Raw genomic sequence first — 15,796 nt, forward strand, 5'->3', positions numbered from 1 at the left:
ATTAGCAAGCGTTTAATTTTTTTAATAAAACTAACCTTGAAAAATTGCTCCTGAGGGGAATTGAATCTAAAAAATTGATAGATGCTATTCACTAGGCTAGAAAAATCGTACCTCTAGAACCTAGAAAACTCGCTCCTAACATAACGCTGCAACCACTGGGCTATTACTATAGTACATGTACAAAAGAAACACACAGCACATGCATGCAGACGCAGCTAACTTGCAGACATTATCAGCCAAGGGTTTATTTGATGCTGGGACATCATCAACAGGAGGCCACATGCATTCATGGTAGATAGGTAAACACTAATACTATATGACACATACTTTTGGCCGGTGGCCACTTGATCAACTCAACTGGTCACAGGTGCAACACTACGTACCAATCCTAATTAATTCACTCGGCACCTGCAAATTCTGCATGCAGATTACTACAGGCTACGGCAGTAATCTGATGCTGAATTAATTCCTTATCCCCTTTCTGGCGAAACATGGTGACCACTGCATCTTGCATGCTCTAGCTACAACCTCATCTCTGTCACTACAGCTAGCTTGCACATTGCATGCCCAGTTCATCATCATCAATCACACTTTGCGTCTTTGGTTTGCAATTCGATCCCCTTCTGCATGAACTACTACTGTCGATCGATCGTCGATCGATAGTTAATTTGATTGGATGATCAGTCGTAGGCGGAGCTGAAGAAGACGTTGACGGTGCAGCCGGCGAGGATCTGGAGGACGCCGGAGTTGGAGCGGGAGACGCAGCGGGGGGACTTGAACTGGCTGACGGGGGCGCCGAGGGAGAGGTAGTGGCGGAGAACCTTCTGGAAGGTTCCACGCTGCAGCACGCGGAGCTCGAGCGGGGCGATGGCGCCGGACTTCCTCGACCCGACGTAGCCGGCGTCGGCGAACGCCCTGTCCAGCTCGTCGCAGCAGGCCTGCATCACGTCGCCGTCGACGGCGGCGGGGTCGGCGGCGTTGAGCTCCAGGAAGACGACGTAGTGGCCCGGGTCCGACGACACGTCGGCGTGGCTGGTGTAGTCCACCACCTCCAGCTTCTCGCCGGCGAGCACCGCCCTCGCCGCCGCGTCCACCGCCAGCTGCAGGTCCTGCTCGCTGTTCTTGTCGATGTTGATCGACAGCATCAGGTTCCTCCTGCACACGAACTTGAGCTTGGGCGTCGCGTTGTAGAACCCTGCCACCTTCACCACGTCCCCCAGCCGGTACCGGTAAAGCCCTGCATATACATACATACATACAAAAATGTCAGAACTATGGTAAAAAAAGACGTTCCTCAGTGATATCATCAATGAAATGCGCTACAGGACGGTATTCCGTTCGAACATGATGATACCTTAAAGGTTTCATCTGATACCTGGTACGTATCATTTGATAGGATATCATCCCTTCCGAACGAGATACCGTCGTGTAGTATTCCAGCATTCCCCTTTCAAAGAGGTTGTGTGCGTGTTAATTATGCATACTCCCTCTAGTCAATAATACTTGAAGTTCAGAGTACTAATTCTAGTACTCCCAAAACATCAAAATGTTTCTGACTGAAGGGAGTATAATCTTAACCAAGAATCCACTTAAAATCATATCATGAATAATCCAATAATGCGTACCATTGCATTCGCTAATTAAGAGTTTAAGACCAACTTTCACAGATTCAGACATCATTATTATTTGTTCAGATTCCTGAATAATCCTGAACAGATCAAGGATACACTCAACAAAGTACGTACACAGGGACAAATTAAGGTAGCTAAGCTTCAAACATCATATGATTAAGATGGTACGTAGGGTAGCATGCATATATATAAACATAATTAAATCAATCATGCCAAGGAAGAAGAAAAGTATACTAGACATAATAGATTGGCCCCCATCTCTGCTCTAGCTAGGTAGCTGAGCTGAGCATGTACATGTTCTTGCATATGTACCTGCTGCCCACTTGGGCTGTGCCGGGTAGCCTGTCACCGATTCTTATCCGATTACCTGACATGATCACAGGAGAATTCTTCGTCGTCGTCTCCTCTTTCGTTTGTGGCGCCCATACAGCCATCCATGGAAGTCATGAGTCTAAACGCGACGACAAACCCTAGCTAATAAGCTATCAATTTGACTACTGAAAAATTAATGGGGTGAAAACGCTGAGCTGATCAATTACCTTGTTGGTGAAGAGGTAAGAAAATTAAGCCTGAATATTCAGATACTGGAATGTACTACCAGAAAGAGATGGCCTGGCCAGTGTTAGTGTTTGTTTGTTTGTTCATTCGTTCGTTTGATAGTTGCAGCTGTTGCATTTGGATGTGAATGCATGAGACTTGGCTAATGGTCAAGGTTAACTACGGTTAAGGCTGGGGAGAGTTGAGTACGGATTCCGAGCTGCTGATAAGAGACAAGAGCAAACGTACCAAAGGTCATAGGACAGATCGTCATTAGGAGGTCTTTTTCTGTTTCGAAGGGATTGTTTAATTTTGGTCTGTCAGTTTCACACCTGATCCATGGTCTACAACTATCATCATTGCTCCCATTTGTAAATTAAAGCTACTAGAAGAGGTGGTAGGAGTCGTACAGGTACTATTAGTTCTCAAAGTCATATGAATAATTAAGATGTTTTGTTTTATCAGGATGAATTGAATGAGTCGTCCTTGGACTTGATTTGAAGCATTCAACAGAGTCGGAACTAAGGCTGATGGTGTAGGAGTAACTCTGTAAGTTTCAGATAAGTGTTCAGTACAAGTTACCTTGTGAAAGCAACACAGCAATTATTGATCTACATGTATAAAAGAATTAACCTATCATAGCAAATTAGCTTCTTTTTTTCAATGTTTTGTCCATTCCATTGGCTAGTTTTCATTGATCTTCAGTCAGGTGTGCGCACACATAATATGTTTGAGAAAATTATGCAAGTGAAGGGCCACTTGGGTTAATTAATTAATTCATCCAAATCCCTACATCTCCAAGGTATGTTCATACCCTTGTCTCCAAGCAACTCAAAAGTCCTCAACCAACCAGTGCCTGAGCCAGGGTCAAAATCTTATCTTTAATAGTTGTTTGATGACCTAATCATCTTCCGAACCAAAGACTAAAAGTCTAAAACTAATCTACAGACAACCAAACAGAAAAAGCAATGGCAACTTCAGATCTCCTGAAGTTTTCCCATTGGTCATGGTCCTTTAAATCTACCAAACAGAAAGGCACATCTACAATACAATTCTTTGACAACAAAAAATAAAAAAAGATCCAAGTTTTCAAGACCAGAGTGACCATTTAGCCCAAGGGTTTGGAAGGCCAAATGAAGTCAATGCCCCACCTTTGGACAATCAGACTGTCAGAGCTCAAGTCAACAAAGGGGAAAAAAAGCAATGAGGCGAAAGTTCTCTGTGCTGTCACTGTGACCACCGATATGCATTGCTGTCAGGACAAAGCAGAGGCTGCTAATGACTGTGTGTTTGCAAACCTGCCTCTCCAGTTACGGATAAGAAAGCAACGGGCATGCAACAGGTGCAGGTAAACTGTCATAAGCTAATTATATTACACTAAATGATGTGGTGAAGCATGTCTCTGTCTACAGAATGTAAAGCTGTTTATCTGAAGAAATTGTATACAACTTTTAGTTGTTTCTAGCATTTGTACAGAACAACTTTGATCTATCACTGATTTATTTTTTTGCCTTTTTAATTTATACTGCAAAGCAAATGGAACTGCTCCATTATTGCTTATATTTACTCGGATAATTAATAAAACCATTCTTAGTCCTCGTTTCATGCATATCTGTTACAATATTTACCAAAAAAAACAAATTGCCACCCTAGGATTTTCCCAAACATGTTCGGTACACATGTGGTCCCAAAAATGCTAATGTTTGTAGTGTCACAAAAAGAAGGACAATTATTTTTGGGCAAACATTATATGGCCAGTAGCTGCAAATGTGCAAGTGACCAAATTTCGACTGGTTTCATGAACAGATATGCAAAAGCGACAGATATTCATCCATTTTTTGGACTGCAAGTAGTAACAAGCAACCAACGTCATGCATGATGAGGACGAACGTGTGTTACCTGCGAAGGTGGTCATGACGACCTCGTAGAGCTCGCCGGCGGCGACCTCCGTGAGGCCGACGGGCTCCGCCTCGGCGTAGCCGCCGTCGCCGGCGACGGGCTTGAGGGGGATGAACTCGAAGTAGGCGATGTCGGGGAGCACGGTGAAGGTGGCGCGCTCCGGCGGCGTCCCGGGCTCGACGTTGGCGCCGACCCACCCCTCGGAGGCGCCGTACTCGGCGGCGACGAGCGGCAGGCCGCCGGCGTAGTGGCGGAGCTTCTTGACGTAGTGCTCCATGGACCCCGTCATGATGCCGTACACGTACCTGGCGTTGGGCCACAGCGCCGGGATGACGCCGTACCAGTTGCTCAGGGCGGCGCACTTGCGGGCGACCTCGTCGGCGAGGCCCGGGTTGGGCGCGGCGAGGAGCGCCGCCATGGCGCGGCGGACGGCCGGCGAGGTGACCCGCGACGGCGACACCTCGCCGCGGCGGATGTCGGCGCAGAGGTCCTCCCAGGCGCGCTCGAACGTCTGGAACGCGAGGACGACGCTGTGGGCGAAGGTGGCGGACACGATCTGCACGTCGCCGGCGGCGAGGAGGCCGGCGAGGAGGTGGCAGTAGAGCGACTGCGCGAAGTCCGGGCCGAAGATCACCTCGTCGGGGCTGCAGCACTGCGACTGGATGTCCCTCATCGTCGCCTTGAACTCCTCGCTCCGGTACACGTTCGTCGTCGCCGTCGTCGCCGTAAGTCCCCCCTTCGTCCTCGTCTCCCTGCTGCTGTAGATGAACTGCAGCGCCTTCCCGTTCTCCACCGGAAATTCCCTGATCAATTTCACCGCCATTAATTTCCTAGAATTGAGACCTCACTGTCACTGATTGATCGATCGAGATCGAGCACTATGTTGTTAGTACGTGTCGTACGTATGAAATAAAAAGGGAGAGAGAGAGAGAGGCAGGCTGTCCATGGCGGACAGCGACGCCGGGGAGGATGGCGAAAGAGACAGCGATCGAGCTCGCCGGCGGCGATGGCGTACCTGTTCCGGAACGCGTAGGAGATCCGGTATATCTGCATCGTGGACTTGACGAGCTCCTCGTTGAATAGCAGGTACTTGCGCTTCCCCTGCGTCGTGCCGGAGCTGCATGCACCGGCGGTGAGGTGATCCCCGCCATGGTCAGCGACGTTCTCGATCGAGGTCAAAGAGCAGCAAGCGGCGGCGGGCGGGGACACTGACCTGAGGGAGATGGAGGTGGCGGGCTTGGCGGTGAGGACGGGGGAGGCGTCGCCGTCGGCGATGCGGTCAATGTAGGGCTCGAGGTCGGCGTGGGTGGCGAGCGGGACGCGCGCGCGGAAGGTGGCCGGGTCGGTGGCGCCGGCGAGGCCCAGCCCCCGGAGGTACTCGACGCCGCCGTTCTCGGCGAGGATCCGCCGCAGCGTCTCCCGCTGCACATTGGCCGCGTCGCGCGTCACCCGCTCGAACTCCTCGATCACCGCCTCGCCGCTCACCCCATCCACCCTAGTACTCCTCGTCGCCTTCTTCTCCAACATCTCGCCGCCACCACCAACAAACCTGCACGATCGACCAACATAAAACAAAAACAAAATTGAATTCAGAAGCGGCAGTAATGGAGACAAATACAAGAACGAAACAAACTTTTTTTTGTTTTTTTTTCTTGGGGGGAGAAACAAAGTACACCGAAGAGCGGCAAAGGGAAGAAGAAGAAGAAGAAGAAGAAGAAGAGAAAGAGGAACAGGACACCAGAAAACAGCCCGTGAACTGAAGCCAAAAAAGAAAAAAAAAACAACAACAACAGCAGCAGCGAGATGAACAGCAACAGCTAGCGCTGAGATTAATTTTCAGGAGATTGTTCGGAGCACAGGGAGAGGCAGAGGCGACACAAAACCAATCACAAAGAATTCAGAGAGAAGAACAGAGAGAGAGAGAGAGAGAGAGATCACGGGCAGCCCAAGAACAGAGCAAGAGACGACGGCGGAACAGACAAAGGCACGCCGGCCTGACCTCTCAGCGCGTCGTGACCGTCGTCGCGTCGTCGCCGGCGCGGCGCAGCAATGGAGGAGGAGACGTGGTGTGGTGCGGTGTGAGGAGCACGGCGAGGAGGAGGAGGAGGGAGGAGGCGTCCGGGAGCATTTATACACGCGGCAGCCAAAATCCGCGAGCTCCTGTGAGATTAAAAAAAAAAACGCTTCCTTTTTCTCGAAAAAACGCTTCTTTTTTTTTTTTGTTTTTCTCCCGAAGTCGAAGAGGAGGGCAAAGAGGACGAGACAAAAGCTGTTGCCGTCGTCGCTGATGCAGTGCACCGTTCGGTGCTGCGCTGCTGTCCTCCGCTCTGCTGATTCTCCAGTAAAATTGGGATTATTTTACCGTCTTACGTGTAAAAAAAAAAAAAAGAGAGAATGAAGTACTCACTTCGTCCCATTTTAAGTGCAGGTATAATTTTCCGTGCACAATTTTAATCGTTCGTCTTATTTAAAATTTTTTTAAAAAAATAAAAAGCATAAGTTACGTATAAAGTAACGTTCATGTTTTATTATCTTATAATAATAAAAATTAATAATTATAAAAAAATCTCAAATAAGACGGATGATTAAAGTTAGGCGCGGAACCTTATGATTGCACTTAAAATGGGTTCGAGAGAGTAAATGATCTTGATTAACTGTTTATACGTGCAAAATGGGAATGAAGTAAATGGTTTTGAAAATCCACCGTGTAATGACAGATGGAGCGAGCAAATACCTTTCCTGATCATAAGGGGCGCTCTAAATGATCAATGCTCCAGGTTGGTTTTACCTGCAGGGAATGATAATTGTGTGCCACATTAGAAATGTGTTTTTATGATTTACCATTTGTTCGATGGTTTGTAGTTGGCAGAATTATTTGGTGATGAACTGGGGTTTTGGTAGTGGGGCTGTGGGGGGTTGAAGAGCTGTGACCACTCTAGTCTCGCAAATAATCTGGTTCTTCTTGTGGATAACAGCTATACTCATGTTGGATTGTATTGTGGGGAATGAGAAGATGTTACAACCAAGCACATGGGTTGTGTAAATGTGTCATGTGTTTTACCCTGGTCTCTCTAATCCCACGGAAAGTCTTTTATCCTTATATATATACATATGATACATGGGAAAAATGCATGAACAATGCCACCCTTTGCATGTGTCATGTGCTTACTCTATCCAGTCTACTTCATCTTTTGTCATATTGCCGGGCTTGCCGCTCTCGGACGTCTTCTGTTATTTCACGTCTCAAACTGCGTTAGACACGATACCTGGTATGGGCACACTGGATCAACTACTTTAATAGAATAACTTGCGATAGACACACATTTAATATGGGATGACTAGACTCCCAGGTGCATCTTACGCCCTTCGCGCATATCTTGGTTGAGGGGTTCATGGAGCCAACCAGCCTCTGACCAAAAGGGCGGCCATGGGATTTCACGTGGGTCCACACTACTCTGACAATCGCATCGTCACCTTATTTTGTGGTCTTTCTAGTTTTTACTGGTCGTGGTCGTGGTTGGGCCTCATTATGGGCCCACTACCAGTGACCACGGATACTAGCTGAGACCACTTCCATTAACCATTTCAAGAATTTAACGAGTCATGCCCACTTCAAGAGAAATAGGAGGTGCGTCGGGAAACCCTGTGCCCGTGACTAGATATGTGTTTTTTTTAAGAAAACCATGGATGTGTTAGTTCATGTTGAATGACTGAATGACCAAATACAATAATAATTTGTAATGATTATTCAAGGGTATAGAGGAATCAATTAACTATTATAAATGTCGAAAACTTGTTCAAAATAGCATTCTAAGAAATTCATATGTAGAAAACTTTTTTAAAAATTTGTACCGTTTAGCAGTTAAGGAGCTTCTTAACTTATGTGGACAGAACGAAGGTGAAAAGGAACACGCATGCAGGATAAATTCTAAAGACCTAACTTATGTGGGGTTTACACGGCTACTCTTTCCACTTGTTCATGCAGCCTAATGCACTATGGAAATTAAGCGAGATATATCGATCCATATCGGTGCTTATCCCTTTTCTGCTGTCATGCTCTGTTCGTTGATGGGGAATGGATTGGGGGGTCTCAATTCAGACGTGATTGGCTGGTATTTATGATGCCGTCGTAAGCTAGTGGACAGCAATGTTGTGATGATCTCGACATCACAGGGTGCTAATTAATCAACCAAGGATAAGGCCAAACGAGATGTTACACCCGACGACACACTCAAAAAAATCCAGTGACTGCAGGGTCAACTGACGATATTTACTGTGCCATATCTGTGCCTGTCAAGTGTTAACTATATACTCAATCGGAGGTTACAAGATGTTTTTAGGTTAAAATTAAAGCAGTTTAATTAAATTTATAGGTAAATATAGTAATATTTATATTACCAAATTAGTTTTATTAAATTAATAATTAAATATATTTTTATAATAAATTTATATTAGATCGAAAATATTACTATTTTTTCTATAAACTTGGTCAAATTTAAAGCAGTTTGACTTTTACTAAAGTTTAAACATTTTATAACCTGAAACGGAGGGAGTAGTAGTTCATGGATGGGTTAAATTAAAGAAACATGTTTGGAATTAACCGACCTAGCCGAGTTTAACTTTGGGGTTAGCTTAGCTCTCTGCACCTCCCCGGAAGAAAAAGTGAGTAAAAAGTTACTCTCTCAGGTCAATTTTATTTGACATTATGAGAACTGGGTTTAGAATCTTCAGATCTCCCAACGTCAAATATTGTTGACTAGAGGGAGCAAAACCGACGGTTTTGATCCAGTTCGATCGAAAGTCAAATCTGGCGATGAACGGTCTTAACACCGACAACCAAACCGGGTTCTTGTGTTACAAGTTGTAATAAATTTGTTTTTAGAAATGAAAGATAATCAAGAGAAATCCAAAGATGTGGTCAAAATACATGTAAATGGTAAATAATACTAATAAGAGCTGGAACATGTCCTAACCACCGGTGGGCCTAGGGCCAGTGACATTAGATAACCACCTAAGCTCATTGGCTCACCATAGTGGAGTAGGCACATTACGCAGCTAGTGTTTGGTGATACCCAACGAATTAGCTTTGCAATCTACTGTGTGTTTTAACCAAGACAAATATTTTCAATCCACCACACCATGTGATCAGTTGTTCAGTATGATTAGTGAATCATGATTGATCTCATGTCAACCATGTTTGTTTTCCTAGTGCACAAACTATATACTAGATCACACAAGTAGTAAAGCTTTTTAGTGTAGAATATTGATGGTAGCAGTGAAAAGAGACAGAGGAATGTTTGGGGTTCTATCCTCTCTCTCTCTTTTTTTTTTCAGATTTGGAGACCTAATTAAGCTCCTGCTCTTTAACCATTAACCAACTTGCCAAGTGACTTCTGGTTGGTACTAAAGGCCCAGTCAACATACAGCGTATGTATCAACAACAAAGACGCACACACATACCCCCACCACTTGGCAACTTGCTCATGTTTTCCATAACTGTGATGGTTAGAATGCAACAGTCACTACAGTTACATGTTGAATCCAACTTATATAAGTTACACTCGTCAGCTATAGAGCCACCTCCTTAGCTTTGGGTGTGATTGTGGGCAAGGTGGTAAGAATCAGGATATATACTGGGTATGATATTTTTGTTTTCTTAGTAGCATTTTTTTAGAATTTTTTAGCTGGTAATATTGAACCGTAGAATCAGATTGTAGGATTGAAATTCTATCAGATTTTGTAAAGTACATATTTTTAGATACATCGTAAAAACTAAAACCTAAAAGGTTGAATACTTTTTTATAAATTTAGTTGACATTTAAAACTTGACTAGAGTTATCAATATTATTTTCAATCCACTTTAGTTTTAAATAATACTTACGTAGGATCTATATAATATGGTACCGATCTCGTAGGATCATATCGAACCTTTTACGTAGGATCAGGATAACATAAAAATTTAAGATACATGATTTTTTTTTAGATAATGAAATATAATATCCCGGCTTTTACTCAAAAGAGCTACAGCCAATTATTACGTAGTAGCTTAAGAACATAGTGTAAATCTAAATGAATAGAACACACCATAGAGAAAAACAAAGAAACCAGCCTAACGTAAGGAGATAACAATTATTGAAGTCTATTTGTAAATCTCCAGCCATAATTGCCAAAAGGTTGCATAACCATAGTCTCCAACTTATATGCAACTTTCAGAAACTCTTCATCTTCATCACACCTTTGTAGTTGTGCCAAAATCGGAGCCAATGAGTTGCCCTGAAAATGACCTGCATATAAGAAAATGATGGTGATTTATCAAAAACCATATCGTTCCTACTCAGCCATATTGCCCAACAAATGGCAAAAGCTCCAACAAGTATCAGTTTACTCATTTTCTTATCAACTCCCACAAACCACCTATTGAAAATATGAGATATGCTAACTGGAAGATTAAAACCAAAAGAGAACTGAACTGCTCTCCATAGGAACTTCGCAACATAAAGAGATGTTAGAATAGACTCATTCTTCAAACAAAAAGAACACCTCAAGCTGCCATTCCAGTTACGCATTGCCAAATTATTCTTTGTTAACACAACTCCTTTAAACAAGTACCACATGAAAATTTTAATCTTAAGTGGCAACTTAAGCTTCCAAATACACTTATTTCTCTCGATATAGCTATTATTAATTAAAGCTAGGTACATAGACCTCACCGAGAACAAGCCATTCTGATGGAAATTCTATCTTAAACTATCAGACGAATCATTCAACTGAATATCTACTATAGAGGCACATAATTCATGCGAACAAACAAGATTCTGACCAACTAAAGTTCTCCTGAAAGAAACATTAAGCGGAACAGATCCCATAACAGTGACAATAGAAGATGTTTTCCTTCGAACAATTGCATACAAAGATGGATATTTATCCATAAAAGCCAAGTTACCAATCCATTTATCTTCCCAAAATCTAATTTGTTCCCCATTATTGACAATCCAAGAACCCATATTTAGAAAGTACTTTTGACATTCATAAGACTAGACCAAAAATGGGAATCACCTTATTTCTTGTTAACTTGGGTTATAGATTTATTATAAAGATATTTCATCTTTTGTATCTCCAAATTATGATTCCCAAGACCCCCCTGGTCCTTGGGTTGACAAACAACATCCCACCTAGTGAGCCTGTATTTTTTTCTTATGATCATCCCCTTGCCAAAAGAATCGAGATCTATAATAATCAATTTTATGAAGAACCCATTTCGGCACCTCAAAAAAAGATATCATAAACATGGCTAAATTTGAAAGAACATAATTAATCAACACCAGTCTACCACCAACAGATAAATGCTTGCCTTTCCAACTACTAAGCTTTTTCTCAATTCTCTCTTCAATAAGTTTCCAATCTTTATTAGAAAGCTTCCTAAAATGCATCGAAATTCCAAGGTATTTAAAAGGAAAGGTACCTAACTTACAACCAAAAATATCAGAATATTGCTCATAACATTCCTTTGCCTGACCAAAGCAAAATAATTCATTCTTGTAAAAATTTATTTTTAGGCCAGATAACTTTTCAAAGACTGATAAAATCAGTTTCAAATTCTTTGCCTGTTGCAAGTCATGCTCCAAAAAGATGATAGTATCATCTGCGTATTGCAAGATAGACAAACCATCATCAACAAGATGAGGAATAACCCCATTCAAGAGTCCCGCCTCTTTAGCCCTCTTAATCTATAGAGTAAGCATGTTAGCTACTATATTAAAAAGAATAGGAGATAAAGGATCCCCTTGCCTAAAATCTTTGTAAGTTTGAAAACAATTACCAATTTGATCGTTAACTTTTATAACAACATGACCACCTTGAACAAAAGATGCTATCCACTCACACCATCTAGGAGAAAAGCCTTTCATTCTCAAAGTTTGTTGTACAAAAGGCCATTTAACTTTGTCATAAGTTTTCTTAAAATCAATCTTAAAAATTACACCACTTTTATCTTTGCGATGTAATTCATGTAAAGTCTCATGTAAAATAACCACCCCTTCCATAATATTTCTCCTAGGAATGAACGTTGTTTGAGTAGGACTAATTACCTTTTGAGCGACATCCATTATTCTATTTGTAGCAACTTTGGTAAAAATCTTAAAGCTACCATTAAGTAGGCATATAGGTCTATACTGTTGAATCTTCAAAGCCTCAGTACACTTAGGCAAAAGAATGATAGTACTAAAGTTAAGCGAATATAAAGGCAAACTACTAGAATGAAAGTCCTTAAACAGTTCTAAAAGGTCAAATTTAATGACATTCCAGAAAACTTGGTAAAACTCAGCAGGAAATCCATCTGGACCCAGAGCTTTGTTATGTTCCATTTGAAAAATAGCATCCTTAACCTCATTTTCAGAAAATTCCTTAGTTAAGGCTTCATTCTCTAAATGTGAAACTTGAGGAATGTCAAAAACATAATTTTCATCAAACTGAAGGTCGAACTCGTCAGGAGGGCCAAAAAGACCTTTATAGGATTAGAACTTTTCCGAATTGATAGGATCACCGTGGATTGGGAGGATATTGGGGCGGATCCAGCGTGGATGCTGGGAGGGCCTCGAGTCCTCTCTACCTTACTGGATCCCCATGGAGAATAGGAGAGATGAGAGGGAAAGAAGAGGGAGAGGAAGAAGAGTAGGGGGGTTGAAGGAGAAAAAAAAATGAGCCCCGCTAACTTGATGCTAGATCCACCCATGAGGATAGGAGCTCCTTGAATCTTGATAGTGGGCTTGGGCTCCACGGTGATCCTAGCTCCACTACTGACACTCGTCAACGGGGACAATTTTCTATGCTCATGCCGGTATCTGTCATGCAACTATGCAAAGACCACTAACTAGCAAGTCTGATAACATCTTTTAGTTTATATCCAAGATTGGCACACAGTGGTAAAGTCTAATCACATCTATAATTTATCCAATATTGATACCTCATCTTAACAAGCAGCACCTCTGAAGGTACAATTGATTATCTGTACCTAAGAAGTAAGAACGGTAGAATGGCACTTGCTCATCGAGGTTGCATACTGTTTCTTGAAAATGGACGATAAAAATGAAGGAAGAAGAGTGATAACTTGCAGTTGGTCCTCGTCTTAATCTGAGTATCTGACTCATCGCTCTTGGACATTTTTAAATTTTAACACATAGCTGATAGTCTTTGAGAGATTAACACACACCTGATATCCTGATGGTGATGGGATTTGGAAAGGAAAAGAGAAAAGTTTAATGTGGTGTAGCAACAGAGTCAAGCTGAAGCTTGTATATTTTTATGCTCAACTAGGTGTCTAGGTCATACTGAAGTCCCTTCAGAGAGCCAGTCCAAGAAACAGAAGGAAAAAACAAGAGATTTCCCTGCCTTATTTCTCCTGATCTTGTACAGGGACAGCGTGCCTTGACATCCAACCAACTCGATCCATTCCATTGCATAATAACCCATTTTAATTCCATCACCTGTGCTGCTGTTTCAGCTCTCAGCCTCTGAATGGAGGGGTTAGGTTATAGCTGCAGGCTCTGAAGCAGGTTATGTGCTCAACAGAGACAGGAGGCCACAAAATGACACCAAAGTTCAGATAGAGTTAAAGGCTCATGGACCAATTTGTTGCGACAGTGAGTGCCACTGTTCAGTAGAGGATGGTGATACAAGCAACCAACCAACCAACCATGGTTTTTTGGTTCAATTTTTTGGCTTGTCTTCCACTAATTTGCTGCTTGCATGCCTGGCTCTCACAGAAACGTCTCTGGATAGGCTTGTCCTGCCTACTAAAAGATGGTTCTTGGACTATGCCAATTATGCTGGATTCATTTTTTCGGACGACGCAGACACGCACGCGCACCCAACCACCTTTAATTTGTACACCCTGAGTGCGTCTTGTTAGCATGTACACCTAAATTAATCGATGTAAACAGGACATCCAAGGCCCTGAGCCTTTTTTTCTTGTAAAGACCCATATACTGTTTCCTTTTTTATTCAATGAAATTGGTCGCTTGCCGATTCGTTAAAAAAAAGAAAGACATCCAGAATTGAACCATTTTATATGTAGCACGGATGAAAATTGTATGGAAATTTCACATCGTATGATGGCACCAATATCATTTTAATAAAAATAATATAAAAACGATATCGTTTTCTATCATTTTCGTTTGTCATATATTAATTTATTTTTTTTAATATCTTTCTGTGTCATATTTAAGTCGTCACTGAATAATTAAATTTATAAATATGAAAAGGTCCTAATCATACCAAGATCGTACCTAAAAATAAATAAAAGTGATATCATTTTCGATTATTTTCACCCCTAATACAGTCATCCTTCCACGAATCCATCGATCGACTGCGTCCTCATAGCATACACCTAAATCGGTGCAAACACATAATCTCCGCATGATGTCCAAACGCGGAGCGTTTTTACATAGAGTCATGCTTCCACAACTTCGCCGCAAACATTATTCACCACCATAGTACTCAAATTTCACTCCAAGAAAAGGTGGTAGCGCATTTCTTTCAGATCGAAAAGGACACTACATGCCGGAGTTTGAGCTTAGCCAAAGCTCTACATGTAGAGCCTATGTAGCCCGTCGATTTGATCACGCCAACCACTGCACTCACAAGTAACAGCAGCAGCCAGCAGTGACCAAACAGTCTGAACCACTGTTAGTTAGTTGAATGGTGCTGTGTAACACCTGAGCCGATTCGATCCCCTCTCGCTCGTAGCTGCAGCTAGCAAAGCCGTGATGACAACGTGACGATCCCAATACAGTGATCACGAGGGGGGCAGCGAACAGAACACGCAGGGCTCTGATCACGGCGACATGACTTCCCTGACGAACACGAGCATGAAAAACGAGCACGGTTGGGATGGTTGGCACTGACGAATCCCTGCAATTTCTAGCTAGCTAGCTAGCTGCAGTGACTGTGGATGCATCTAGTGATGGAGATGGAAAGATTTGAGCCCCAACAAACTTCAATATAACTAGTATTTGTTATAGAAATTTCATCATCAATTCATTTAACAACATGTAAGTTTAATGGAGTTTTCGCCGGAGAGCCCAATTGACCACCCAGGGTAGCCGTGCAGTTTAATAGAGTTTTCGCTGATGAGCCCAAGTGACCGTCTAGGGTAATCGGGCGGTGGCTCCACCCCTGAATGCATCCACATGCTATCTACCTCCATCAGTTCAGATTCATACCTAGAAATTTATTTTTATTTTTTACTTTTTTACGGAGAGGGAGTGGTTTACATGCAAGGCCATGCAGACCCTAGCTGGGTCGATCAGTTTCAGGCTTTCAGGTCGTCTCCTCTGCTTGCAAATGGATATGGAGGGCCATGTGATCTTGAACCCTGGGGGCTGGACATGCCTGCTTGACCTGCCACCCCAACTAACCCAGGCGTCAATCTGAAGTTAATTCAGGGATTCAGAATTTTCAGATGCAGTGAGCAGGACAGTGTCAGTGTCGTGCAGAACGGTGACCTGCATAGGAGTCTCCTCTCATGCTAGGAGCTCCAGCTCTGACAAAGTCAACCATTTAATTTCATTTTCTCTTCAATGTTTAGATGGAGAGTTGGAAACTTTTGGCATGAAAGCATCTCTCCAACTCTTTTCTCTTTTTTTTTTCAGAGAATTATGACCAATAATAAATTGCTCACGTGGGCAATGGATCCCTGATGTCTGTAATATATAGTACTCTGTCTCGCTATC

General features: G+C 42.9%; 1 protein-coding gene across 1 annotated transcript; it reads right to left on the minus strand.

The window, feature by feature from the left end:
• Positions 1 to 229: 229 nt before the first annotated feature.
• Positions 230 to 6,166, minus strand: LOC127785448 (jasmonoyl--L-amino acid synthetase GH3.3). Its single transcript, XM_052312902.1, has 5 exons — positions 6,067 to 6,166; positions 5,281 to 5,616; positions 5,083 to 5,184; positions 4,068 to 4,870; positions 230 to 1,237 (listed from the first exon to the last, which is right to left on the minus strand). Exons 2-5 carry the CDS (start codon positions 5,592 to 5,594, stop codon positions 681 to 683), a joined length of 1,776 nt encoding a protein of 591 aa, XP_052168862.1. The 5' UTR covers positions 5,595 to 5,616; positions 6,067 to 6,166; the 3' UTR covers positions 230 to 680.
• Between the last annotated feature and the right edge of the window lie 9,630 nt (positions 6,167 to 15,796).

This window comes from Oryza glaberrima, chromosome 1 (assembly GCF_000147395.1).
Source record: "Oryza glaberrima chromosome 1, OglaRS2, whole genome shotgun sequence".
Classification (NCBI taxonomy): domain Eukaryota; kingdom Viridiplantae; phylum Streptophyta; class Magnoliopsida; order Poales; family Poaceae; genus Oryza; species Oryza glaberrima.

Excerpts from the sequence above, each read along its gene's own strand:
- LOC127785448 (XM_052312902.1), bottom strand. The coding sequence starts at position 5,594 with ATGTTGGAGAAGAAGGCGACGAGGAGTACTAGGGTGGATGGGGTGAGC. Across the intron at positions 4,871-5,082 it reads TCCTACGCGTTCCGGAACAG|GGAATTTCCGGTGGAGAACG; the intron begins GTACGCCATCGC and ends GAAATTGATCAG. Across the intron at positions 1,238-4,067 it reads CGTCATGACCACCTTCGCAG|GGCTTTACCGGTACCGGCTG; the intron begins GTAACACACGTT and ends ATGTATATGCAG.